Genomic DNA, 26,586 nt, shown 5'->3' with positions numbered 1-26,586 from the left:
TGGCCTGCGCCCCCGGGCCCTGCCCCCATCCTGGCCTCGTGCTTTCCCCTCCCACGTGGGTCAGGGTCCACCCTGGGAACTACTCCAGGCACCGCCTGCTGCGCTCCCGAAGGCCCAGAGCCACGTCTCATCACAGCAAAGATGAGTCTCGTGTCTGAAGATAGAGCAGCCTCAGTGCTGGGGGTCCTTGAGGCTAGGGGCCGCTGGCTGGAGTCGGAACCCCAAGGCACCGTGCCGTCACCTGAGCCACTCTCATACCCCAGTCTACACCCTCCCTCAGGGCAGGGCCTCTCCCCACCCCTGGAGCTGGTCCACAGACAGCTCGTGGAAACCCCAGTGCTGGCAGAGCAAGCAGACTAATAAGCATGCGGGCAGGCAGAGGTACCTCGAGCAACAAAGCAAGGCGGCAGTCCTTGGAGCCGGTGGAGAAAGATCAAGGAGGAGAGCAGTGAAGGGAGGAAAAAGGGAAAACAGGATTATTAGGAAGAGCCAGATGACTGCGGGTTTATGTTTGATGTGTATCATTTACCAAAATAACTAGAATTGTCAGGTGGCTAAACCTGGGCAATAAGACCGTGATGAAAGTTGGCGCCAAGGACCCCCCACCCCGGGACCTGCAGGCCGTCTCAGACAGCTGTGCAGTTTCTGCTCCTTGAGCCTCAGACTGACAACCGACAGGATGCAGAGCCATGCCCCTCGGAACTGTCCACCGAAAACCGCAGAGCAATGCTGCTGCATGCAGCGCATCCTGGAAAAGGTCCCAGGAGGCTTCTCGGAAGGTCCCTTGTGCCCCCTGCCATCTGAGAGTCAACCCTGCTAAATAAAGTGCTCAAACCAGATTCCACATGGGCCCAGGGCCCCATGACCAAGTCCTTTGCCGATTCCTTCCTGCTCATCCTGATTTCAGCTCGAGGCTGGCCCATCTGGCTCCCTCATCCTTGCTGCAGACCTGGGCTTGGCTGTCAGCCTCCTGGGTGGCTCGCCTAGGACTCCAGCCTCGACTCTGCTCCCACTGCCACTGCAGACCCATCATGCCCATGTCGGGCGTGAGCACAGCTCCTGGTGGTGGGTGTGCCATAACAAAAAAAGGAACACGGGGTCCTGACTCCCGGCCTTTAACTGGACTCACTCTGTCCGCGCCAGACCTAGTTTTAACTGAAGTTTTATAAAGCTAAGAAGTACAGAAGCTCTGGTGGAGGACAGGTAGGAAGGGAAGGACAAAACAGTCTCAAGTCACTGCTTAGTGCCCTGGGCAGTGGCCCCACTGAAGCCAGGCAGACCCAAACTAGGCACCGCGCTCTCACAGGTGACTCAGCTTGGTGACCCTAAAACTGTGCTGCATGGTTTTTAAAACAGTATACCTCCCCCCCCCTTCCGCCGCCCCTTTCACTCTGGAGACGTTTTCACAAAGGCAGGTAGAAAAACCAATACCCAGACTTCCCAGAGTGGAGCAAGGACAGACAGGAACCAACCAGGATAGACAAAGGGGCTGCACTGAGCTGCTCATCAGCCCAGGCCCACGTGTGCGAACGTGATGGGACGAGGCGTCCCCTGACACTGAGTACCACCAGCAGGAACCACCTCCTGAGCACCCACCATGTGCAGGGCAGAGAGACTCCACGTGGAGACTCTGTGAGGCTGGGAACTGCCCTGAGGCCACAGGACGGGAGTTGGAGGGCAGGACAGGGCACAGGGCGTCCTCAGGAGCTAACCCAGGAAGCAGTTTCTGCCAAAAATTTCAGACACTTTTTTTAAACCTTTCACACAAATTCAGAAATAAAGTTGACTCTGGGAGTTCCCAACATGGCTCAGTGGTTAAAGAACCTGACTAGTATCCATGAGGACGTGGGTTCGATCCCTAGCCTTGCTCAGTGGGTTAAGGATCCGGCGTTGCCATGAGCTGTGGTGTAGGTCACAGACTCGGCTCGGATCCTGAGTTGCTATGGCTGTGGTGTAGGCCAGTAGCTGTAGCTCCGACTGAACCCCGAGACTGGGAACCTTCATAATGCTGCAGCTGCAGCCCTAAAAAAAAAAAAGGAAATAAAGTTGACTCTAATGGTGTCTTCTGGAATGGCCTCTGGTGAAAAAGCTGTGATGTGACCACACGGGGGACAGAGCCAGTCTTGAGGCCTGTGGTTGCAGGTAAGACTGTGAGCATTTCAGGGCTGAAGACAAGAATTTTCATAAATAAGAGAATATGCATGCAAATTCTTTTGGAAAGCTAAAGCACTACCTCTCTATTTGTAAAGAACCAGAACGTCCATACCAACAACACAGGGACAAAGGACAGTGTTTCTCGGTTCACTGCTTAAGGGCAGGGCTCCAGGATTCTTAAACATTGTCTCTAGGAAAGCATCTCACAGGCACGGCCAAAGACGTCCACCCCAGGAATCATGTTTTCCCCGAGAATGTTGTCAGAATAAAACAGTCTACTTGGGAGGAGGACAGAAAACCCTCCTCAGGAGAAGCATCAGTTCAGCAGGAACCAGAGCGTGGCATCTGACTTATCCCTGAAGATGCCTCCTCAGGTGCTTGTCATCAGGGCCTGTGACTGGGGGAGCTCAGAGCTGCGGGAGAAGGCAAGCACCTCCACCCACCCTGTACCCTGGCACCTGCCATGTGTGTTTCTGTCTCTCTGACTGGGAACAAAGGACAAAATAAGGGCTGTCCTCAGAGTTCCTGTTGTGGTTCAGCAGGTTAAGAGCCCAACTAGTATCCATGATCTTTGGCCTTACTCAGTGGGTTAAGGATCTGGTGTTACCATGAGCTGGGGTGTAGGCTAGCAGCTCTAGTGCCAATTCAACCCCTAGCCTGGGGACTTCCATTTGCCTTGGGTGCAGCCCTAAAAAGCAAAAATAAATAAACAAACAAGGGCTGTCTTTGTGTACTGTGACCTCACTGCCCAACTGACCATGGATTCACTGCCCTTCAGATGCTGTCCAAGTCCCTGCAAGCACGGCTGTACCCAGGCAGGAAGCTCAACATGCTCCTGCCTGGAGGAGCAATACTACAACCTCAAAACACATCTCCTTTTTTAATTTTGCAAAAAAGAAGTCACACTAGAATATACAGCAATGAGTTGGAAGCAACATAACCATCCTGTTGATGAATAGAGACAGCAGAAATTACTTGGGACACTGTCACCTCCTCACGGAAAGGAAGGTATTAAAATGACTCGGGGTTTCAAAAACAAACTTATGGTCACCCATGGGGGATGGGGGAAGAGAGAAATTAGGGGTTTGGGATTAACATATACACACTACTACAAAGAAACAATCAACAAGGACCTGGGTATAGCACAGGGAACTCTACTCAATATGCTGTAATAACCTAAATGAGAGAGAAATCTGAAAAAGAATAGACACATGTATAACTGATTCACTTTGTTGTACACCTGAAACAAACACAACATTGTAAGTCAACTATACGCCGGTAACATTAAATCAAATCAAATGACACGGGGACTTGCACCCCTCAGCCATGCTCATAATTTAAACATAAAAGCCTCACTACCACCGAAGTTGTCATTACTTTTTCAAAAGTTTAGAGTGTGCCATGTAACCCATCCAACAAATTAGAGATAAACAAAAAGCACAAGAAATAAACAGCTCCAAGTGCCAACCAGGCAGAAGGATCAGGCCCCAGGTACACACCTGAGGACGCCAAGGCGCAGGCGTGGACAGCCTGCTGGTTTTGCCACTTTTTCCCTAGTGAAATGTCCCCTTAGACAAGTTCAGACTCAAAGCAAACCATGGACATGCACTCCTACCCGGCTGAAGAAATGTGCCTTTGCCAAGAGCACAGGGAGCCCCCACCCCCACCCCCCAGGAAATCCGTTTTTATCAGAGTCTGTGAAGAAGTGTAAAGGAGACAGAGAGAGGGATGGACTCGTCTCCACCGAGGATAGGCTCGCTACGTATGCGCCAAATACGCGAGACACCCAGCCACCTGCGTGGGCCTCACGCCTGCTCCAGGAATGCTGCTTTGAGGAGAAGCTCCCGGCGGCACCGCTGTGGGGCTCGGCCGAGTGTGCAGCACAGGCTCCAGAAGAGGGTGGGGCATCCTGACCTCCATCCCCGTCTCAGGCTGGGGCTGCAGGGCGTCTGGAGTCCAGCAGGAAGCATTCCCTCCCGCTCCCACTAGGGCCAGTGGTGACAGGCCCCTGCCTGCTACTGTGATGCAAGGGGACAGAGGTGGCCTGGTGTTCAGGTCCAACCACAAGTTGTTTTACTTCCTAAGCCCATTCCCCCATCCCCTGTTATCTCTCTCATTACAAAAACAACTTCCCATTTTTTAAATATAAACATTACACTTAAAATACAGGCGAATAGTCTGTTTCTCCTAATTCTCATCCTCAAACTCCAACAAGAGTACGCCTGAAATTTTTACCTTCCAAAAGAGGATGCTGCAGTGCCGACAAAAGTGGAGCGTGTCTCCATACTGCTCCTTCGTCGGGTAGTGCTTCTGAAGCGCAAAATACATCAGCTTCCATTCGATATGACCTTTCTCCGAAAGGATCAAATGTCTACAAAACTAGACAGACAGAATTCTGTTCAGAGTCAGATGATTTTCACAGCATAGTATTATCACATAATGATTTTAAAAGGCAATAAACTGCAAGAAACATTCGATTATTTAAAATTAAACTTGGATTAAATCAAGGGATTAAGCAAATAAATCATGGTGTGTCTAAACAATGAAATACCACACAGCTGTCAAACAGACTTAAATGTTCTGATCTGGAATGATGTCCACATACGAGTTAGTTGAAAATAATTTACATGTGTCATACATCCAATAGGGACTTGTAATTAGAATATAAAAAGCACACTTACAACTCAGGAACAAAAAGACAATCCAAATAACAAATGGGAAAGGGCTTGAAAAGACATACAAATGGCCAACAGGCACATGAAGAGATGCCCAACAGCTCAGTCATCAGGGAAATGGGCAAAGGCACCACTTCATACCCACTAAGGGCTGTGACCAATCTCTCGGGGTAGCAGGTGTGGATTAGGATGTGGGGAAACCAAGCCTGAAGCTGCTGGGGGCTGCCTGATGGGGCGGCTACTTTGGATAAGAGTGTCTCAGTTCCTCAGAAGGTCACACACGCAGCTGCCTTTGGACCCAAACTCCACCCGCTCAAGGGTCCATGGCTCTTCTCACATCAGGGCCTGAACCTCTTTGTGGCCTCAGCTGCCCTCCAGAGTGGCTGTGATGCCTGTGTGAAAAGCAGGTCACTCCAGGCAACGTCCCCAGAGCTGCATCTGAGAAGATACATGAGGTCTGCCCCTCAGCAGAGACCCCCCAGCCCCGAGGGCAAGACCGTGTCAGCCTTGCCCCCGACTGTCCCCGAGGGTGGCTGACACCCGAGGTCATGGGTGCTGCGCTCCAGAAATACCAGGGCGGTGGGGCAGGGGCAAGGGGAGTGGGCACACAGGCATCCACCCAGATCCCATGGCTGCTCCCCATCCCAGAAGGCTAAATGCCATCCAGGGAGTGGGGCTCAAGGCCCAGGAAGGACGCGGGATTAGGAGGAACCCACTCTTGTCCTGCTCTCTGCTCTGGGTCGCTCTTTAGAATCATGGCTCTTTCTGAACATGAAAGACAAGCTCTCCCAGAAGTGACCTTGGTCAGCTCTGCACAGCCCTGAGCGGCCCCAGGAGCCACGCTCACCTGCTTCTCCGCGAAGTGGTACTGGCACAGCTTCTTCCACAGATGCCGGTCCTCGCTGAGCATGGACAGTGTTGGGGTCACCTGACCCAGGGTGACGATGTCCCACCCATCCGAGAGCCGGTACAAGATGTTGCTGAGCATGTGCACAGGAAGGTCACTGAGCGTCAGGCCACCGTCCACCTGCTGAGAGAGCCCGTGCTTACTCCCCAGCACAGGCTGTAGCGCGAGCCATCTCCCTGGGGGACGACGTGAGAGGGGCAGGCAGGGCTCGGGAGGATGCTCACGCCAAGGCTGCCTCGTCACTGCATGTGAGACCATCCACTGTAACTTCAGGGTCTCAGTCAGGGAATCACTGCCCTTTGTAAACCTTGTATTTGGATGGCAGATAAATGGCCCTAAGTGACCGTGTTCCACGGTCACCTGTGAAAGCAACCAGATAAATAAAACACAACCCAAAACACTTCCGGCGGTCAATGGTATCAACATTTTTCTTTATGAAACAAGTTTCCAGAACAAACAGAAAACATCAAAATAACTGGCGTGGTTTGCATGTCCCCTCTGAACTAGAAACATGTCCACACAACATACAACAAGAGAGCAAGAAGAGGGGGTGAAGACATAACTGTGGAGAAGCAAGAGCCAGATGAACAGTCACCGCCATACAATTGAGCCTGAATTCATCAAATGCTATTTTAGCCTGGAACACCTACTTCCTATAAAGGTAAATTAATTTACCACCTCATCACCCAGAGGATCAGTTCTTTTTAATAACTACCAACCCCACCATCTTCCCCAAAACAACTATTGAAGAGGTCTTTTGGTCCAAATCCATCTTACAGCAGTTTAATTCTTATGAATTGTAAAGGAGGGAAATCTTTGAAAAGGGTGTCTTTCACATATGCTTGGAAGTGGCAATGGCTTTTGTAAACTAAAAACACCTGTAGGCCAAGAAATCCATACCTTGGTCATCTGGAGATTCTGAAGCTGCTGCTGCCAGTTGAGAATGGTTTCTAGTCGGCAAATCCAAATGTTGATATTTCCCACCAGGACAGACTTTCCCACTCCTCTGATGAGAATGCAGAGGGTAGAGCTCAGGTCTTGGAGAAGATCTTTGATTAGGCGAGGGTTTTGGTGGTCATCGAGAACTGGAACAAACAGAACCAAATGAGGTACCCATGCAGTCACCCACCACTGTTACGAATGACCTGTTTTCACAACCCAAGGGTCCATCGACAGGTAACACAGATAAACGGGATGTGATTTATACACACAATGGAAAATCAGTCTTACAAGGAAGGAAATTCAGACATGCTGCGAAGTGGATGAACCCTGAAAACTTTACGGTAAGAACCACACAGATGCACTCCTTATATGAGGTCCTTGACAGAGTCAAGTTCATAGGGATAGAAAGCAGATGGAGGGGAGGGGCTGGGGACAGAGTATCAGTCTTTCAAGATGAAGAGTTCCAAAGACAATGGTGGTGATGGTGGTGCAATGATGTGAATGTACACTCAGGACTGGTTAAGACGGCAAGTTCAATGTTACATGTATATTTCACCACAATAAAAAATAATGATCTAATTTCCCTGCAACTCCAGGGTGGTATCATTTTTGAGATAACACAAGTATAAATGAGATTTTAAAACTTCAAAATATTGTCTGATAGTGTATTTATTTTGAGTTGTTTGACAGCATATTTTTTGCCTTTAAAACTGTTGATCTTTTTTAAACTTTTTTATGATTTTTATTTTTTCCATGATATTTGTTTTGTCAATTTCTATTATACAGAAAAGTGACCCGGTCATGCATATATATTTTTTCTTTCATACTTATCATAAAGAGAATTATATTTAAAATGGTATGTATGTACATTATTTAGAATTCCATTTTTACTGGCTACTAACTAAACAAGACAAACATTAAATTAAAAAGATTACAGGCTTATGTGATACCTAGGAACTAAGTCACAACCTTGCTAATTATAGAAACACTACTGCTCGGGTGAGCTAAGACTGGCAAACATGAAATGGTGTCCTTTTTTTTTTCTTATTTTGGGCCATGCCCATGGCATGCGAAGTTTCCGGGCCAGGGATCAAACCTGTACCACAGCAGCAACCCGAGCCACAGCAATGACAACATCAGATCCTTAACTCACTGAGCCACCAGGGAACTCTGAAATGGAGTCTTTTTTAAAACTCAAGAGATGATCATTCTAACACATTCCTTTGTGTGCAAGCACCTTTTAACAAAGTAAACCACAGTAACAAAGTAAACCACTTGAGCAGCCAACCTGAGCCCCTGTCCCCACAGCATCACATTATTTGACACCATAATACTGGGGGGAAATAAAAGAAATCCCATCTCCTTGCACTACATTTCTAATTAAGATTTAATTATTAAAATATCAACCATCACCTTACCCTTTTGAACAATTTTATCCAGAATGTTGAAGTAGTTCTTCTGGGCCACACCGCTCAGTGACGTCAGCTGGGACTTTGCAATCAGTTGCAGAAGCTTGAGGGGAGGGGAGAGAGGGGTGCACGTCACCTCTGGATGGAGCAGCCACGGCGACCCCAGGATCCCGTGAGCTGCGTGCATTGGGGGCAGGTCTGCTGCTCTACCTCCAAGGAAGAGGCCCAGTAGGAGATTCCCACACAACCTCAGGGGTCTGCCAGCCCTGGCTGTGATTCCTCCCCGGGGCCCAGTTACAAAGGAGCCGGATCTCTCCAACTCCCCCACAGCCACGGTCTCCTTTCCAGTCCTCTCAGACCCCCATGTCCTCCTGGACTTCCCCAGGGGTCCCTATCCCCCAGCCCCTCCCATCCCAACTCCGCCTGCTCCCTGATGACACTCTGCTGCCTCACACCTCAGGAGCTGAGCACCCCCTCCCGCCAGCCTCACCTCCACGGAACCGTCAGGTCTGGGTGCCCACCCCACAGAACCTCATCCGTCAGGGGCTTTCCTGCCTTTAGAACATGAAGGCTGAGTCACATCCCTTCCCTGCTCTGAGGAAGGTGCTGTGGCCAGGAACAGCCAGGGCAGCTCTCCCGGCTTCTTAGCCCAAATGCTGTCCCCTTTCTCCTCTGCTCCTATGGGCAAAGCTGGTTTTCAAAGACATGGCTCATCTGTGTGACTGTTCAGTGACCCCACAGCCCACCTCTCTGTGTGAACTCGGTCCCTGGAGCTTGTGTTAGCCCTCTTCCCACAGTTCCCTCACTTCCTACAGACTAAGAACTTAGCCCCTGTACCTTCTGCCTCCTATACCAGGCCTCACCCAGACCCACATCTGCTACCTACGCTGCAGCTTGCGGCAACACCAGATCCTTAGCCCTCCGAGCAAGGCCAGGAATCAAACCTGCATCCTCACAGAGACAGCATCAGGTCCTTAACCTACTGAGCCACAATGGGAACTCCTGCAATTTCTAACATTTTTACATAAAAGTGGCCTGTATTACAGTGATTACAGAAACACAACACTCTAGGGCCTTGGCCCAAGATGGGATTAGATCATGCCAAATACTTTGAGAAGCCAAGGCAGCAGGGTCTGTCCCTGTTCTTACTCTCTCACAGAAGCTAAGTGTCAGTGGGGGTCTTCCTTGTTGGACCAGAATCACTCTCAGCACACTTTAATGCTGACTAGAACCCTTTCCTCATCCTGTGTTTACAACCAAATTAGAGACAAAGAACTCGGGCCAAGCGAGACCACAAGACCAGCTTCCCTGCTGACGACAACCAGTTCAGGGGGCAGGCAGGGGGCAGCACTGCCCAGCAGAGACTGAGCTATGCCCCGGACACTGGACAATGACCAACCTTCCCAGACAGGTCCCTGCTCCTGAGACCCTTAAGACAGGAGGGAAACAGGGTAGAACATGCAAACCCACATCCCTCCAGTTCCTCAAGAGTGAAGAGAGAGGAGTCTGAGGGCAGCTGCTGTCAGGGGCCCTGGGACCCAGATCCAGCTGCTTTCACGGCACCATGGTCACCTGGCCTGTGTGTGGCAAAGGTCCTAGGCCACATGGCAAGGGATGCTGCAGACTGAACCCAGCCACAGCAGACACCACAAAGACAGTTATGGGGTGGGGGGCGGGGGTAGGATGGGGACATGGCAATGAACTCTTTATTTTTCAATAGAGAAATGTTTGTTAAACCTGTTTTTATTTCTACAGGGTAAATATTAATAGACAAAGCCCACAGAAGCAAATCTCTCTGGGGTCCTCAGTAGTTTCAAAGTGAAGACGGACCCTGAGACCCAGTCTGAGAATGGATATTCTGTCACAAAAGGGGAGTAAGTTTCCCAACCACCCTTCCCATCACCAACAAAAACTATAGCTCAAAACCAGGAAATCCAGCCCTGCTGTATTCTTCTGGTCAAGTCACTCAAAAACCCCTTTTATTTATTTTTTAATAAGTTTCATATGTACAACACAGTGATTTGCAATTTTAAAGTTTATGCTCCATTTATAATTATTATAAAATATTGTTTATATCCCTATGCTGTACAGTACATCCTTGTAGCTTATTTCTTTTATACACAGGAGCCTGTACCTCTGACTCCCTTCCCCCCACCCAACAACCCCTCTTAGAAATCCAGTTTCCACTGCCAAACTTCCTTCTAAGTAATAAAGTTATTGAAATACCCTTTCAGGACACTTGTATATGCTTTTACCCCTTCAGTGAAATGCTGTGAATGGAGAAATACTTATTCTGCAAGACCCCATCTTGGCTAAACATGAATCTTTCATGACCCACTTCTCATTAAGGACCCGAATCAGCGCATTTGTTAAACACCTATTTATTAATATTTCCTAATCCTCTACTGGGACTGGGGGATTAACAGATTCCTTCTGTGTGACCCCAGTACAAGAAGGGACTTAAGCACGTTTCAGAGGCCAAGTTTCCCAACATTGCTGGAAAGGCCTGAGGAGTCATTAAAAAGCCTACAAACCCTGCCCCGTCAGGCAGCGCTGTTCTCTAAATAGGCCACAGACGCCGGTGGTGAGGATTAACGTCTGTTAAAAATGTTTCTCAACAAATATTTTAATAATTAAACTACAAGGTTTAACTCTCCTAACACCAAGAATACAACAGAACAGCACACACAATGGCGTTAAACACCTCGAGCTGCTCCATGGATATGCAGATGGCTCCAGAGCTGTTTGCAGAGCCTATGGCGCCCAGCATGGCCTCACTATGCGCCTCCTGCAAACTGGAAGGACCATGAGGACGCCAAGTTACTATCCCACAGAAAAACTGATGCTCCTGTGAGGAGGCTTAAAGAAAGCTTAAATAAACCAAACTGTCGGTAAGTAAAACACATTCTGATTAGAGGGAAGCTAAAATGAAGAATTAGCAATTACGCCGTTAGAAAATGCACCTGTTAAGACACAAGAGAGGCATTTTGTGCATTTATCCGGAAAGAAACCCATGATTCGTGTTCACTATTACAGAATAATACACTATAAAGCTAACAGCCTATGGAATGATCCTTCCTGTACCCACGAAGTATCAGCACATACATGGATTTGTTTATGAAGAGAGGACATTTCCTTAAGAATAACCCAGAAACTGACACTGGCCAGACGTGGGAGGGGCTGTCATAGGAGCCAAGAGGGACAGAAGGCGTCCATGATTTCCCTGGTGCTGTCTAGTCTGCTTCATGAGCACCAGTGTGACTTCCTTACTTTAGGCCTATTCAATGAAAAATCAACGTCAAAAGCACTGTTTATAAGCAAAAGAAAGTGGATATGTGTTACAGATGGCAGTGAAGTCTCACTGATCCATCCACAGGCAGAGAACAAAGGACCTTAGATAAACAGTTTTCCAAAGAACCCACATTAGGGCACATAAGCTTCACGATTCTGTGGGGTTTACCCTACAATGTGTCTCCTTTAGGAAACAGCATATCTGGCATTTTCATACATTTCAACTGCCACACTGAGCTGCTTTCAGGCTTCTTACAGGCACACACAGCCTCTGTGGCCTCCATCCCCAGGCACCGGGCCTCTCCTCCCAATACTACTCACATCCACCTCCCTCCCCAGGACCGAGCCCCAACCCTGTCCCCAGAGCACGGGGCCTCCAGATCCCACGAGCAGGGCCCATACACCGGACGGAGAGACGGGTTCGGCCCCCACGAAGGAGGTGCTGCTTGGTAGCTCCCAGCTCAGGAGGAGCAGGATGCAGAGATCCTGAATTCCCCACTCCCCTGGGGCTCCCACTTTGGGGGTCAGATGGGCAGGTAGGGACACAAGACATGGATGACCAAAGCAGTGCACACAGGCCAGAGGCAGAACTGACTAGTGCAGTGTGGGTTGCTGACAAGCATGAGGAGCTTCCTACTGGAAGGGTGACTGAAGCTTGAATAGGAAGATTCCCTGAAAATGCTGGTTTGCAGAGACAAGTTCTACCAGAATCTGACACCAGCTCCCAGACTCCTCCACCGCAGATGAGGGCACCTACTTCTAACTCTGCAAATCTCCTCCTCTGTGGTGAAATAACTACTTATCTGCCAATAATTCCAAATCTTTGGCTAATTTTTCTAATTAAAAGTTTCAAAATTCCACCAAATTTAAATCTTTACCTTAATGAAAGTAAGGTCATAAGACTGACCAAAATGCATTTAGTTTACCCAAACATTATTTATAAATGGGATAAATGAGAAGTAAGTTGAATGAAGGACTGGATTTTAACAATTGTTCACCCACCAGGGCCAAATCTGAACTGTATCTTTACTGTAATTTTTTTTTCCAATAAGAAAGTTTCTCAGCACATTTATAAAACAACTGCAAATACTTAGTCAATGAAAGAAAAATTACTACCAATTAAAGACTTCAGGTATTTTTTGTTTGTTTGTTTTGCTTTTTTTTAGGGTCACACCCATGGCATATGGAAGTTTCCAGACTAAGGGCTGAATTGGAGCTGCAGCCGCAGGCCTACACCACAGCCACAGCAACACTAGATCCGAGCCACATCTGTGACCTACACCACAGCTCACAGCAACACCAGATCCTTAACCCACTGAGCAAGTCCAGAGATCGAACCTGCATCCTCATGGATACTAGTCAGATTCGTTTCCACTGAGCCACAACGGGAACTCCCAGCTTTTATTTTTTAATTAAAAAGGTTTTTTTGGCAGCACCTGGGGCATGCAGAAGTTCTGGGGCCAGGAATCAAACCCACACCACAGCAGTGACTTGGGCTGCTACTGTGACAACAATGGATCTTTAACCTGCTGTGCCACAAGAGAACTCCTATGAGATACTTTTGACAGCAGTTTAACATAATGGCCACATCACTGACAATCAGTCAGAAACTAAATATACATTATATTTATGAAATGAATTCTGAACAGTGATAAAGAAACACAATTGCGCATAAGTGCGCTAACAAAGCTCAGTAGTACAGGTGACATAGGTGTGTTTACACACATTAGCCCAGAGCTGGACATGATGATTGGATTCATCAGTGACCAGATGGACAAAGCACCATTTGCCTGAGGTTTAAAATGGGCTAAGTGCACAAAGAGCCCATGACAGACCATTCATTAAGCCCACCTCAGTTCTGAGGGTGTAGCTCACCACCCCAAATTTACAGGCTGCCTTACTACTGCCACCAGCACTGGCAGGTGCTGCCTATGGGATTCAACAGTTCAACAGTGATCCTAAATTAGGTGCTGTGTCCTAAAGAATTTTTTTTTTTTTGTCTTTTCAGGGCCACAGCCATGGCATATGGAGGTTGCCAGGCTAGGGGCCCACACCACAGCCACAGCAACGCCAGATCCAAGCCGCATCTGCGACCTACACCACAGCTCATGGCAACACTGGATCCTCAACCCGCTGAGCAAAGCCAGGGATCAAACAGGAAACCTCATGGTTCCTAGTCAGATTCAATTCCGCTGCGCCATGATGGGAACTCCCCTGTCCAAAAGAATTTAACACACCAAGTCAGTTTTCCATTCCCCTTTAAAAAGCTGAGCAAATGCACCTTGGAAAAACAATATTTATCAGAATCAGACTAACATTTTGAAAAATTATGAAAGTAACCTATGTATGAAAATGTTTCAGGGAGTTCCCATCGTGGCTCAGTGGTAACAAATCCGACCAGTATCCATGAGGACATGGGTTCAATTCCTGGTCCCACTCAGTGGGTTAAGGATCTGGCGTTGCCATGAGCTGTGGTGTAGGTCGCAGATGAGGCTCGGATCCCGAGTTCCTGTGGCTGTGGCATAGGCCGGGAGCTACAGCTCAGATTTGACCCCTAGACTGGGAACTTCCATATGCTGTGAGTACAGCCCTAAAAAGACCAAAAAAGAAGGAAAAGAAAAGAAAAGAAAAGAAAAGAAAAGAAAAGAAAAAGAGAGAAAGAGAGAAAGAGAGAAAGAGAGAAAGAGAGAAAGAAAGAAAGAAAGAAAGAAAGAAAGAAAGAAAGAAAGAAAGAAAGAAAAGAAGGAAGGAAGGAAGGAAGGAAGGAAGGAAGGAAGGAAAGAAAGAAAGAAAGAAAGAAAGGGAAAGAAAGAAAGAAAGAAGGAAGGAAGGAAAGAAGGAAAGAAAGAAAGAAATGTTTCAAACTTTTTTTTTGGCGGCACCTGAGGCATATGGAAGTTCCCAGGCCAGGGATCAAATCTGAGCCACAGCTTCCAGCCTATGTACGCCACAGCTGCAGGAACACCAGATCCTTAAGCCACTTCACTGCACCAGGGATCAAACCTGAGCCCTCAGCAGCTACCCAAGCCAGTGCAGAGACACAACACCAGATCCTTAATCCACTGTGTGGGAGAGGGAACTCCCCATTTCAAACATTTTTAACAGACATTAACAAAAGCAGCTTATTGTTTTATATACAGGATGTGGAAAAGACCATTTAATTGGGATTTATGTATACAGAACACACAGAATTTCCATTCCTGCCAAAGTAGAGGAGAATAAAGACTAAAATTCCATTCCAAACTACCTTTTTTGGGGGGGCCGCATCCAAAGCCCATGGAAGTTCCCAGGCCAGGGATCGAACCTAAGCCACAGTGACAACACCAGATCCCTAACTGCTAGGCCATGAGGGAACTCCCAAACTACTTATTTTTGACAACTGAAACAATTCATATTGAGCACTAAACTCTAACACTTTTTTTTTTAATGGCCACGCTTGCAGCATATGGATGTCGCTGGGCCAGGGGTTGAACCCAAGCCAAAGCTGTGACCCATGCCAGATCCTTAACCCACTGCATAGGGCTGGGGATTAAAGCTGAGCCCCCACAGTGACCTGAGTTGCTGCGGTTGTGTTCTTAACCAGCTATGCCACAGCAGGAACTCCTCTACTACTTATTTTTATTCAGAAACTATGCAGTAATTATTGATTAGTCTCAGTTTAAAATTACTAATTTTCAATGAACAATGGGATTTCATATAAAATATTAATTAAAAACATGTATTACTGTTTTGATACAAATTCTCAGGAGAAATTTACTGAATGCCATCAGAAAGAAGGGAACTCTTCCTCAGGCATTTCCTGTCAGTGTTCACTGCTTGTACATTTACAGCTTTTCCAACATCAGTGCTAACCATATGGACAGCACAGCACTAATTATGGGAAATCATCTTATTGAGAAGATCTGCAAAAGATTCCCCATGTCCTGTTAGGTGTGGGGTAGGCAATAAAGCAGCAGAGAGGTACCAAATACCAAGGACTCTGCTCCAGCCCTAAGGTCAACTATGATTCAGTTTGGTTCAGGGGTACTGACCACACAACATGGTGCCAAGAGACCCCACCGAGCAGAGCTTCTGCCCCTTAAGCTGTACTGAGGGAGAGGGGACTGGGCAGCAAGTAGGGGGAGGGAGATAGTGGCCCTGAGGTGAGATTGAGACACAGAACATGATCAGGAGAGTACATGGGGGTACCAGGTGTGGTAGGGAGGTGACAGAGGGAAGGGTGGGGTGGGCAGCGAGGCCAGATGGGAATGTGATCCCAGAGCAGCCAATCCATTTGTCTTCGCATTTTGCAGACATGGACGGGGCAGGTCACACTCTGCATGGCATCTGGAGGAGCAGGAGGCAGGGGTGGGAAGAGGGTTAGAAGCAGGATCTCTGCTGGGGATGGGCTGGCTGGCAGGAGCTCTCAGCCATTGTGGCAGTACTACAGTGAGACCAGCCACATGGGACGGCCCAGAGATGCTGGCAGGACCTAGCATGGTGGCCCCAGAACCTGCCAGAGTCATAGCTCCCAGCAGCTGTCACTAGAGGCAATGCAGAGAAAAGCGGTTTCCATGGGTTGCAGGACTGTTTAGTTGGCACAGGGACACATCGCACAGTTAGTTGTGCTTTTTTTCACATGTACTAGAAAACAACCAGCACAAAAATCTACAATTTTTCAGGTCCTGATGTTCAGCATGAGGCTAAAGCAGGTGTTTCTACCTTCAGGAAGACGCCTTGACAAAGGTTACTCTGAACCACAGTGTGGCCTCGGCGGTTCACAAGACCAGGATTAGTAGGAAAGAGCACTCAGAGCCTCGTCCAGAGGTCAGCAAACCACGGGCCTAGACAGCAAGGGGCACAAAGTATGACACTGAAACCAGGAGGAACAGTTTCTCCCCAGTCTCCATCCTGCCCCAGGGTCCTTCCTGCGCCCTCTGGTGGACAGTGGTCAAGAGCGGCTGGAAGGAGGTCTGAGCTGACCTATCAAAGAGCACATGGGGGTAAACGTTTATTGTAAAACAGGCCTCTCTGACAACACATGTTTCCTGACTACTCAAATCTTGACATTTTGACAAAGTGGAAGTGAATCCAGTTCCAGCAGCAAGAAAAGAAGTAACCAGTGGAGACCCCTGTCCAGTGTGCAGGTGCCTGGGGGAACTCAGACACCTGCCAAGGGACCCATCTGGCGAGACTGCAGGGAGCACATGGCACAAGTGACCCAGTTGCTGCGACCACATACTCAACAGGGAGGACCCCTCAGGCTTAAAGGCATATGACCTCCCAGCTTTGTGTCCTTCAAGCAACACTGTCTAATACCTAAAAGCCATTACAAGGAAATTCCTTCCAAAGTCTCAGAGAGCCAGTAAGAACCCAAATTAACAGCTGCAGGACCCCTCACTCATTCACTGCCTAAAACAGTAAGATAGTGAATACATCACAGGGTGGCTAACCTTTAGGCAAATAAAAGTGAAAAATAAAGGAATGTATATGGCCAAGATAATGATTCCTTCTAAAGCAGATCACTAACATAGTAAGGCTTTTGAGGAGTTCTCTTCTGTATAAGTTTTATTTTTTCTATTAGCCTGCAGTCCCACTGTGAAGCAGGGCTCACACTCTGTGAAAACCATACAGTAAAAATGCATGTGAAAGAACCGGGTGAGAAATCCCAAGAAAAACTTCTGCCTTCTCTTTACATCTCAAGACCCTAACACATAAGGCAGGTGGGAGAAACCTCTAAAGGAAAGTGCAGGAGGCACCCCCAGAGCCAGCCCAGGAGCCTCATCACAACCCTTCCTCCTCTTGGGTCTTCTACAGCTTCACATAGATGCCAAAGCATCTTAAATATTTCACACTTATAATCTTCAAAACCCAGTCACTTGAAAGCATCACCAAATGGCTCTGAAATAAAATACTTACTCTGACCACGTAATTGAACCGTCGGATGTCCTGAATTGCGCTTGAGAAGTCCAAGCGATTAAAAGCTTCTCCTAAAGTACAATACCCATGTCTCTGGAAAAAGGACACAGAAGAGTTAAAATCTGTCATGTTGATCAATTAGCCAAAATGAACCAACAGTTAATGTGAAGTAGTCTGTGCAATTTTTTTTAAAACTTTGGCAAAGGATATTCATTTTTATTATGATTTATTCCATATTTAGATGAGAATAGAGTAAAATTAAAGCAATGCTAAAGGTAAGTCATTTACATATAATCAAGACAATATGCACTAGCATTTTTACACCACTATTGATAAAATGACAAATATAAATATTTATTAAATATGTGTCAACTTCCTTTGTCAGGACACATTAGGGGGAGGACAATATTAACCCTACAATCATACAATTAACTGGGTATCTTCTAGTCTGTGCAACTACATATACATAAATTGTGCTTGGCCACTATGAAGAAGCATCTGCTATAAACATACAGGCTTAAGTTCAACCCTCTTCAGGGAGTTGTACACGCCCACAGGCCTGGACACACACCCAGCTGCACAGGATCAAGGCCCAGAGGCACCTGGGAGGGTGGGGCTGGGGTGGGGCTCTGAAAATCAGCATCCACTGGGTGGAGAGGATGGGGGCAATGGGAGGATGGGGACAGGATGCCTAGCACCCCAAAACCAAGAATACAGTCATAAGACCCACAGGTCCAATAGTCAAAGACCACAAATGAAACATGAGTAACTTTTTTTCAGTAGAGAAATACTGCTGCTCCATTTCAGATGTTTTTCCTTAATGATAGATTGTACAGACTTGTTCCCTAGGTTGCAGAAGACATTTTAAACTCTATCTTCTGTATCTGAAATACTTAGAACAGACATATATTTTCAATTCAGGGTTGCAGGGAGAGAGAAAGCAGAGAATAATCACAGAAAACATGAGGTGACAGACAGGCTTCACAATTTCAAACAGAGGACAGGAGGGGTTCCAGAAAGGGCAGCTGGAGATGAAAACCTGAGTCGTAGACACAAACTGCCCTGTGAGGGCTGATCTGTTTCTACACCCAAATCCCAACAATAGTCCCAGTGTGTGTACAAGTCAACAAGATACTCTTACTTAAAATAGTCAATATGTATTTTTACTGAATATCCACAATGTGCAAAATACTTTCCTGGGAGCTATGGAGGTTAATTGGTATTGACTATATCTGGAATCGACCATAACCAACAGTTTTTCTCTTCTCAATGAAGAGAATTCCAAACACTGGTGTAACAGATCCCTTCCAGGCAGCCTCCCATCTCACAACACCATCTTTAGGGGGATCAAAATCGTATTTCTGAACCACATGCACACCCAGTTCTGTGGGGTTCTGGAGCCACACGTGGAACCTTGGGGCTGTGGCAGCTATGGGCGGCCACGTAGACCAAGAGCAGACCCGTGGTGGGCCTCAGGTGAGAAGCCCAAGGCCCGAAGAAATGTGCAGTGAGAGGTTCTAGTCTCTGCCCAAGTCCTGGCCCTCCTGCGCCTGCCTGTGGCCCTATTCCCAGGACCTCCATGACACTCTGCAGATGGACAGGGGTCTCCCTTCTGCTGCGTGTGCTGGTCCAAGCCGGACCTCTGCTCTGTAATGTGTGGCAATTTGCAGCGGATGAAACATCTAGCAGTCTTTCATAAGCCCAAACTGGGTCAGGTTCTGCCAAATACCTTCCTGGTGAACTGGAGTGTATCTTAAGGATTAGAGTGTTTCACATCCACTTAACAATATTAACCATCACCAAATAGGTCAACTAAATTCTGTCTCAGAATCTAATCTTTGGTAAGCTTCTAGGAAGCTGGGCTGGTTTCAGAACATCCATTATTAACACTTCTGGGACACTTAATCACACTAACATACTACACACTAAACAACTGCTCCCTAAATTATTTTCCCCAATTGCTGCAAAGTAAGGTAAATGCAGTTTCTCGGCTTCCCCAGATACCAAGTAAGTAGAAAAGGAAACATGTAGAGTTGAGCATCTAGAGGGTCACTAAGAACAGCTTCTGGGAAGGGCAAGGTGAGAAACTATCAAAGTACCTAGGGGTCCATACTTGATCTGAAACAGCTCTCTGCTGATTCAGATTTGTATGGGGCACTGACATAAACCACACAAACACATACACACAGGAAACACAGTCTCAAAGACCCTCATATACTTTCACCTGCTAAAATGTGAACACAGATTTGATACTGCAAAAGAAACTAATGTGACATCAGAAACAATACTGTTTTAACAGAATCGTTTTAAAAGAAACAATACAAAATATCCCCTTATTTATAATAGAATACTTACTTCTTTTGTGCTTTCTTTATGGACATAGATCCATTTTTCACGATAAAAACCTAGAATAAAAATTAGCTTTGTTTTTAAAATCTGGTGAATCATTAAAAATTGAAGATTTTAAAGAACTTCAATGGTTGCGCATGCTAACAAAATTATCTGGCATGTAAAGATAAGAAATGCTTTGATTCGGCTAAATGTAAACAGAACGGCTTTGTTTCCTAAAGTCAGTTTAAGAGGTGCTGAAGCATCCTTGCATGAAAAGTGATTTATAACAGTACCAACTCTGGGTAACTTAGAAGAAAATAGTGCCACCAGCAGCTACAGTCATATCAAAACATAAATGGTTATAAGAGAGCACTTCATTGGTACCCTAATAAAAGTTCTCTTCCTCTTTTACTGCATCTATATGGTATTCCATTTAAATACACTTTCCACATAGCTCATTTCCAAAAGCTTCGAGGATCATAGCAATAACGTCCACGGGAGCCTCCAGGAGCCCAGGACTGAATTCACTAACACACTACCATGACTCATGGCTGAGCATCAGCACAGGGGCCCTTTCAGAGCCTCCCTTCCCATCCTGCCTGCACAGCTTCCAGTTCTGATCGTGTTACCTCCTGCTCTGATCAGCAGCATCTATTGCACTGAAGCCAAATACAAGACATCTCTGATTCTGCCTCAATGCTTGGGAGCAAACAGACCAGAATTCAGGATTGCTCTTCAACACTCAGATAGAGGCTGTTTTGTGGGGTTTGCTGTCTTTTGTTTCATTTTTGCAAATCTAACTACTTACTCAACTGGCTGAACTGCAAAAATCTGACCCCTAAATCAGTGAGCAACAGTGGATTCAGTGCTGCTACTTATACCTGTATCAGCATTTGTCATAGGATAGCACTATCAAAGCAAATTCTGAACATATTCAACAAGTAAAATATCATGAAATTATTAATGAAAATTATCTTACTTTGAGTATTTGTGTCATTTCTAAAGTGATCCTTTTTTCTTTTTTTGGATGCATATTCATGCTCTTCATTATTGTATATTTCTTCATCTTCACTATTTATGATACTGAAATAAAGATACATTTTATTAAAATATTTTTACAAAGATTTCATTTGGATTTTATTAAAAAAAAAGATAATAAATATTTGGCCTGCAATTCAGGAGCCCAAAGTAAAAATCATGTTAAATTCTGAAGGCAAACAGTTACTTTTCAATGCAACAAATCACAGGTTTGAAATTACAAGGATAATGTCTAGGGTTTTTTTTGTTTGTTTTGAGAAATCTAGGATTTATCCTGGTTCTTTTCAGAATGTTGTTTCGGGAAGGGATGCACATGTTTTAGAATCTCCTAAGGATTTTGACATGTTCAACCAAGGCAGTTTCAGACTTTAAAACTCATAATTTTAACCAATGGAAAAATGGGCAAAAGACCTGAATAGACATTTCCCCAAGGAAGATATACAGATGGCCAAACAAGCACATGAAAAAATGTTCAACATCCCTGATTATTAGAGAAATGCAAATCAAAACCACCATGAGATACCGCCTCACACCAGCAAGAATGGCCGTCATTAGAAAGGCCACAAATAACAGCGCTGGAAGTGGTGTGGAGAAAAGGGAACCCTCCTGCACTGTTGGTGGGAATGGAAGCTGGTACAACCACTATGGAGGACAGTATGGAGGTACCTTAGAAATCTATATATAGAACTACCATATGATCCAGCAATCTCACTCCTGGGCATATATCCGGACAAAACTTTCCTTAAAAAAGGCACATGCACCCATATGTTCATTGCAGCTCTATTCACAATAGCCAAGACATGGAAACAACCCAAATTTCTATCAACAGACAACTGGATTAGGAAGATGTGGTATATATACACAATGGAATAGTACTCAGCCATAAAAAGAATGACATAATGCCATTTTCAGCAACATGGATGGAACTAGAGACTCTCATCCTGAGTGAAGTAAGTCAGAAAGAGAAAGACAAATACCATATGATATTACTTATATCTGGTATCTAATATACAGCACAAATGAACCTTTCCACAGAAAAGAAAATCACGGACTTGGAGAAGACTTGTGGTTCCCTGGGGGGAGGGGGAGGGGTGGGAGGGATTGGGAGCTTGGGGTTAACGGATGCAAACTATTGCTCTTAGAATGGACTTACAATGAGATCCTGCTGTGTAGCACTGAGAACTATGTCTAGATACTTATTTTGCAGCATGACAATGGGAGAAAAAATTATGTATACATGTATGTGTAACTGGGTCCCTATGCTGTACAGTGGGAAAAAAATTAAAAAATAAAACTTACAATTTTATAGTATATACTCTGGACTAAAGTTAATACGACAACATGACACCTGATACTAATGATTTGCAGTAAACACTAAGCATTTCTGTTGTCTCAATATTTCCAAAGACTCAACAGGAACTATTATTGTACCATAACATTTCCTTATTAAACATGAACCAAACTGAAATCAGATGAAGTAAAACATTTCTGTTTTACACTTAAATACATTTAATTAAAAACTTTCCCATTTTTTCCTTTTTTTGATGAAATAAAAAAAAACATAAGGTGATAACTAAACACCCTGAATACATTTTCTTTTTTAAAAAGTTTCTTTCCTATAGTGTAAAAAAGAAAAAAAAAAAAGTGACTATGCAAAAAGCAGTCCACTCAGACTAAAGATGCACACAATTTTTTTTCAGCACACTGACAGCAAAGAGGGGCTTTGTGTACTGAGCTGGCTAGCAGAGATGCAGGGCCTGATGCTCAAAACCAAGGGAGTAGCATTACTTATTTCCTCATCACCACTCTTTGACAATAAAATTGTACACAAGCTCCTTCCACTAACCAGTATTCACTTTTAATAAAAAACAGCTGAATTTGCCAAATGAATCCATTTATCACTGTCAGAATAGACTTAAACAACACTGGCAATAGTTGTAAATCATCAAGACAAGCAAAAGTGCATTTACAAAAAAACAAGCAACTTAGCATTCAGTGGCAGGCAGTAAATAACACCAATTCATAGAAATTGGTTAATTCTGGTTGTATCTCACATTTAATCTCACACTTGTTTGTTGTCATTGATTCATATACTGAAAGTAGAAGCTTTCAAGTCTGAATAGTTTTTCTAACTACAATCACAAATGCATCAGGGAAAAGCAGAAACACACTGTTCTCCAGAAACAGTGTCACAGAAATGAGACCTGGCACCAGTAGAGAAGAGGGGGGCACAGGCGCTGTGCCCGGCTGGGTGCAGGGAAGCACCCACCTGAGCTGTGCCCAGAGCCGGCCCTGGGAAGGCCCAGCTGTCACACTCTCCCTCATCTGAAGGGAGGGAACAGCCAATGGGGACAGAAGGACATGCAGAAAGCACAGGACAACTACACATTGAAAACACATCTGCCTTAGGAAGGTGAGACTCTCCCCTCCATACCCACAGCTAAATACCCCACAGCACCCTGGGCACACTCCTTCTGGGAAACATTTTCTGATAAACCTGCCAAAGGTGCACAGCTTCACCAAAACCAAGCCATACAAGGATGCATGTGGAAAAGAACCATCGAAAACACCTCCAGACATGGAGTTCTCTTGAGACACAGCAGGTTAGGGATCTGGCCTTGTCACTGCAGTGGCTTGGGTCTATCCCTGGCCCAAACTTCCATTACGCTGCGAGCGTGGCCCAAACAAAACATCTCCTGACAGATAACCCACAACCTACTACATAGCACAGGGAACTGTACTCAGTAGCTTATAATAACGTATAAAGGAAAAGAATCTGAAAAAGAATAGACATATATGTGTTTGCATAACTGAATCACTTTGCTATACATCTGAAACTAGCAAATACTGTAAATCAACTCTACTTCAATTTAAAAAAAAATCTCCTGGGTTTCCCTGAGGGCTCAGTGGGTTAAGGATCCAGCACTGTCATTGCTGTGGCATGGGTTCGATCCCTGAGGGCCAAGCACAGAAGCTACTCTCTTTTCCTAAGTCCACTCTGGAAGTCAGCCTGTGGCTTTAACACTGTCCCAGTGTGACCCCACATTGTGGTCCTCATCCTAGTGCTGACCTATTAGAAAACTGGTGACATTTTCTTGAAGAGTCATATAACATGGCCTTAAGCTTCACCCCCAGGCCGTTTCTACTAGGGTCAGCAGGGTCTTAAATGCAAAGGGTTGTGATGGGCTCTCACCTTCCAATCATTTCCACACAATTCTAGGAAATAAAATAAGGGAAGGTAAGCCTCCAGCTTTGAAAACAGTTAACTGGCAGTGTGAACTACAGTGTATCTAAGTCACAAAAAATTCTGTAATTAGTAAGAAAAATTACCAAGATTTGTGAATGATTTAAGTTTTAATAATCATAAAGGTTAATTTATGTTTGTTTTTTTTTTTTAAAAAAACCCGAGTATAAAATGAAAAGTTGGAGTTCCCGTTGTGGCACACCAGAAACCAATCTGACTAGTATCCGTGAGGATGCGGGTTGGATCCCTGGCCTTGATCAGTGGACTGGGGATCCGGCATTGCCATGAGTTGTGGTGTAGGTCACAGATGCGGCTTGGATCCCGTGTTGCTGTGGCTGTAGCGTAGGCCGGCAGCCATAGCTCTGATTCAACCCCTAGCCTGGGAACTTCCATGAGCCACAGGTGCAACCCTAAAAAGCACTAAACAAATAAATAAATGAAAAGTCTTCCTTGCCAATCTTATTCCTAAGAATTGGCTAAATTTTCATTATTTCAATTTTCCCTTGTTTTGGTTGCTAATTTTATAATTAAAAAAACAAATAAGCACATATCTGTCTTGAGTTGCCTATAAAGACAAAGAATTAACCTCATTACTACACTCCCCTCATTTTGGTTGGCAATTCATCACTCAACAGTTATTGACTCACAACGCATCTTACCTCAGCTCTCTCTCCGCCCATTTCTTTTACTGGACCCACTTCAATTATTTTGACATAAATCTCAGACAGGATATCATTTTAGATGCCAATGTCTCAGCATGATACTCAGTCCTGCTGTGATCTGCGTAATTAGTGTTTTCTTCATGGATGAATTCTTCCAAGGCTGGGCTGGCAGCTCCTAACTAGGTAGTGCTTTCCCATCGGTATCCAATGTCTCTTAGGTGCCCAGAAGGGGAGTTCCCCCTGTGGTACAAAGGGATTGGCACATCTCTGGAGCATTAGGACACAGGTTCAATCTCCAACCTCGCACAGCAGGTTAAAGGATCCAGCGTTGCTGCAGCTGTGGCATACGCTGCCAGTGTGGCTTGGATCTGACCCCTGCCTGGTCCCTGGACCAGGAACTCCAACTCCATAAGCCGTGAGGCGGTCCAAAAAAAAAAAAAAAAAAAAAGTGCCCAAAAGGAAGGGATTCTGGCTGGACTGCTGCCTGGGTGCCCTCAGTGAGGGGTGGGGAATGGGTGGGCTGTGCCATTAGCCTGTGTGTGTACTGGGCATGTACTCGTGGGCACTGCCTGACCATCATCACCTTCTGGTGCCCTGATCAAATACCTGTGTGGTCTGGGGGATTGGGGGATGCAGAGTACCTGTTCTGCATCCCTCAAAGGAATGCCCAGAGGTTGTCCCTTGCTGCAGCCACCTCCTTGGTGATGTCACCTCACACTCTCCTAAGAAGTCCTTCAACCACAGACCATGTCTGCATGTTTCACTATCTCCTCATCCTTTCATTTGCACTGAGACACTGAGAGTTCCCCCCATTTTCCACAAGTAAAATACATATTTACAGAATTTAGGATAACATGTACCTTAAACTGTGAGAGAGAGCTGGGAACACGGCTGCCCTGTGCAGTCCCCACGCCCATGTGTGTTCTCTGACCACCCACCTCTGACCCACTGCCTCTCCTGAACGACAGACCCACCCAATGCCTGGTCATGTCCGTCACACTTCCTTCCCACCTACCTCAAGGACACACGTCCATAACATGAGAGAAAGACGCAAAGGCCTGAAGTTCCAAAGAGGAATCACAAGGCCAGGAACAGAACAGGCTCAGATCATGTATTTTCCACAATCAAGTGAGCCAAGGATTTACCATTGAGATAAACCCAGTCTTAGGGTAAAGGTCACAACAAATGTTACGAATGTGCACGAACACAGGAAGCACTGCAGCCAGGAAATAGTGGTGAATCTACTACAGAAAGAGCAGGGAAAGTCACCAGTGTTGAAGAGGAGAGGCAAAAAGGCTGATGCTGAGTAAGTAACATGTATGTATTTGTAGGCCCACACGTTTCCACACATCCATGCAGGGTCCATGATGACAGAAAAGACACAGCACGTGATGCTACAGGACACTTAGTAGAGAACAATGACCAAGAAGGTAGTGGAGGGCAGGGGTGCCAGGTCAGCATAATTGCAAGATCATACACTGTAGGGAGCTGACAGAATTCATAAAGGAACTGAGGGTAACACACAAAGGTATTAGCATAAAGAGGTAAAAAAACCTCCTACATACCAAAAGACTAAACGCAAATGAAGCAAAACACAAGGTGCCAGGCCCTCTGTTGTGTGTATGAGAGAGGTGCATAAATACAGGCAGATACAGATGTAAACGTATACTATACATCCAAAACACTAACTTCAGGGAACTGAGGCCGAACACTGCAGTAAGTGTGAACGGGCTTTTCCTCTAAAGGAAAAGTGTTTTGAGTTGGCTCACAAAGCAAAAATCAAACACATGCTGAATAGAAGATGCACATGTGCAAAAGGATGGGAAAATACACGTCAGAATTTATAGGACCCTAGAAAAACAACTGTCACTGGAAACTTTAGAGCATTAAATACACACATGAATAAAAATTTAAACAATAGGAGTTCCCATAGTGTCTCAGCAGATAACAAACCCAATTAGCATCCAGGAGGATGCAGGATTGATCCCTGGCCTCACACAGTGGATTAAGGATCCAGCATTGCCATGAGCTGTGG

General features: G+C 45.8%; 1 protein-coding gene across 18 annotated transcripts in view; it reads right to left on the bottom strand.

Annotated features, from left to right (window-relative positions):
- Nucleotides 1-26,586, bottom strand: part of FBXO25 (F-box protein 25) — a 50,354-nt gene that overhangs the window by 7,095 nt on the left and 16,673 nt on the right. For 8 of the 18 annotated variants that reach the window (XM_021076220.1, XM_021076221.1, XM_021076224.1 and 5 more), the window contains 7 exons: nt 20,587-20,690; nt 19,632-19,681; nt 17,277-17,369; nt 8,097-8,190; nt 6,637-6,821; nt 5,677-5,859; nt 4,390-4,533 (listed from right to left, as the gene is read on the bottom strand). In XM_021076220.1, coding sequence (XP_020931879.1) covers nt 4,390-4,533; nt 5,677-5,859; nt 6,637-6,821; nt 8,097-8,190; nt 17,277-17,369; nt 19,632-19,681; nt 20,587-20,690 — 853 coding nt within the window. Of the gene's footprint in view, nt 1-385; nt 413-4,389; nt 4,534-5,676; nt 5,860-6,636; nt 6,822-8,096; nt 8,191-17,276; nt 17,370-19,631; nt 19,682-20,586; nt 20,691-26,586 lie in introns of those variants that run through there. The other 10 variants (XM_021076211.1, XM_021076214.1, XM_021076213.1 and 7 more) reach the window with 4 other exon arrangements.

The sequence above is a fragment of the Sus scrofa genome, chromosome 15, assembly GCF_000003025.6.
Source record: "Sus scrofa isolate TJ Tabasco breed Duroc chromosome 15, Sscrofa11.1, whole genome shotgun sequence".
Lineage (NCBI taxonomy): Eukaryota > Metazoa > Chordata > Mammalia > Artiodactyla > Suidae > Sus > Sus scrofa.
The sequence above is the reverse complement of the archived record's forward strand: the minus strand, read 5'-3'. Positions and strand labels throughout refer to the sequence as shown.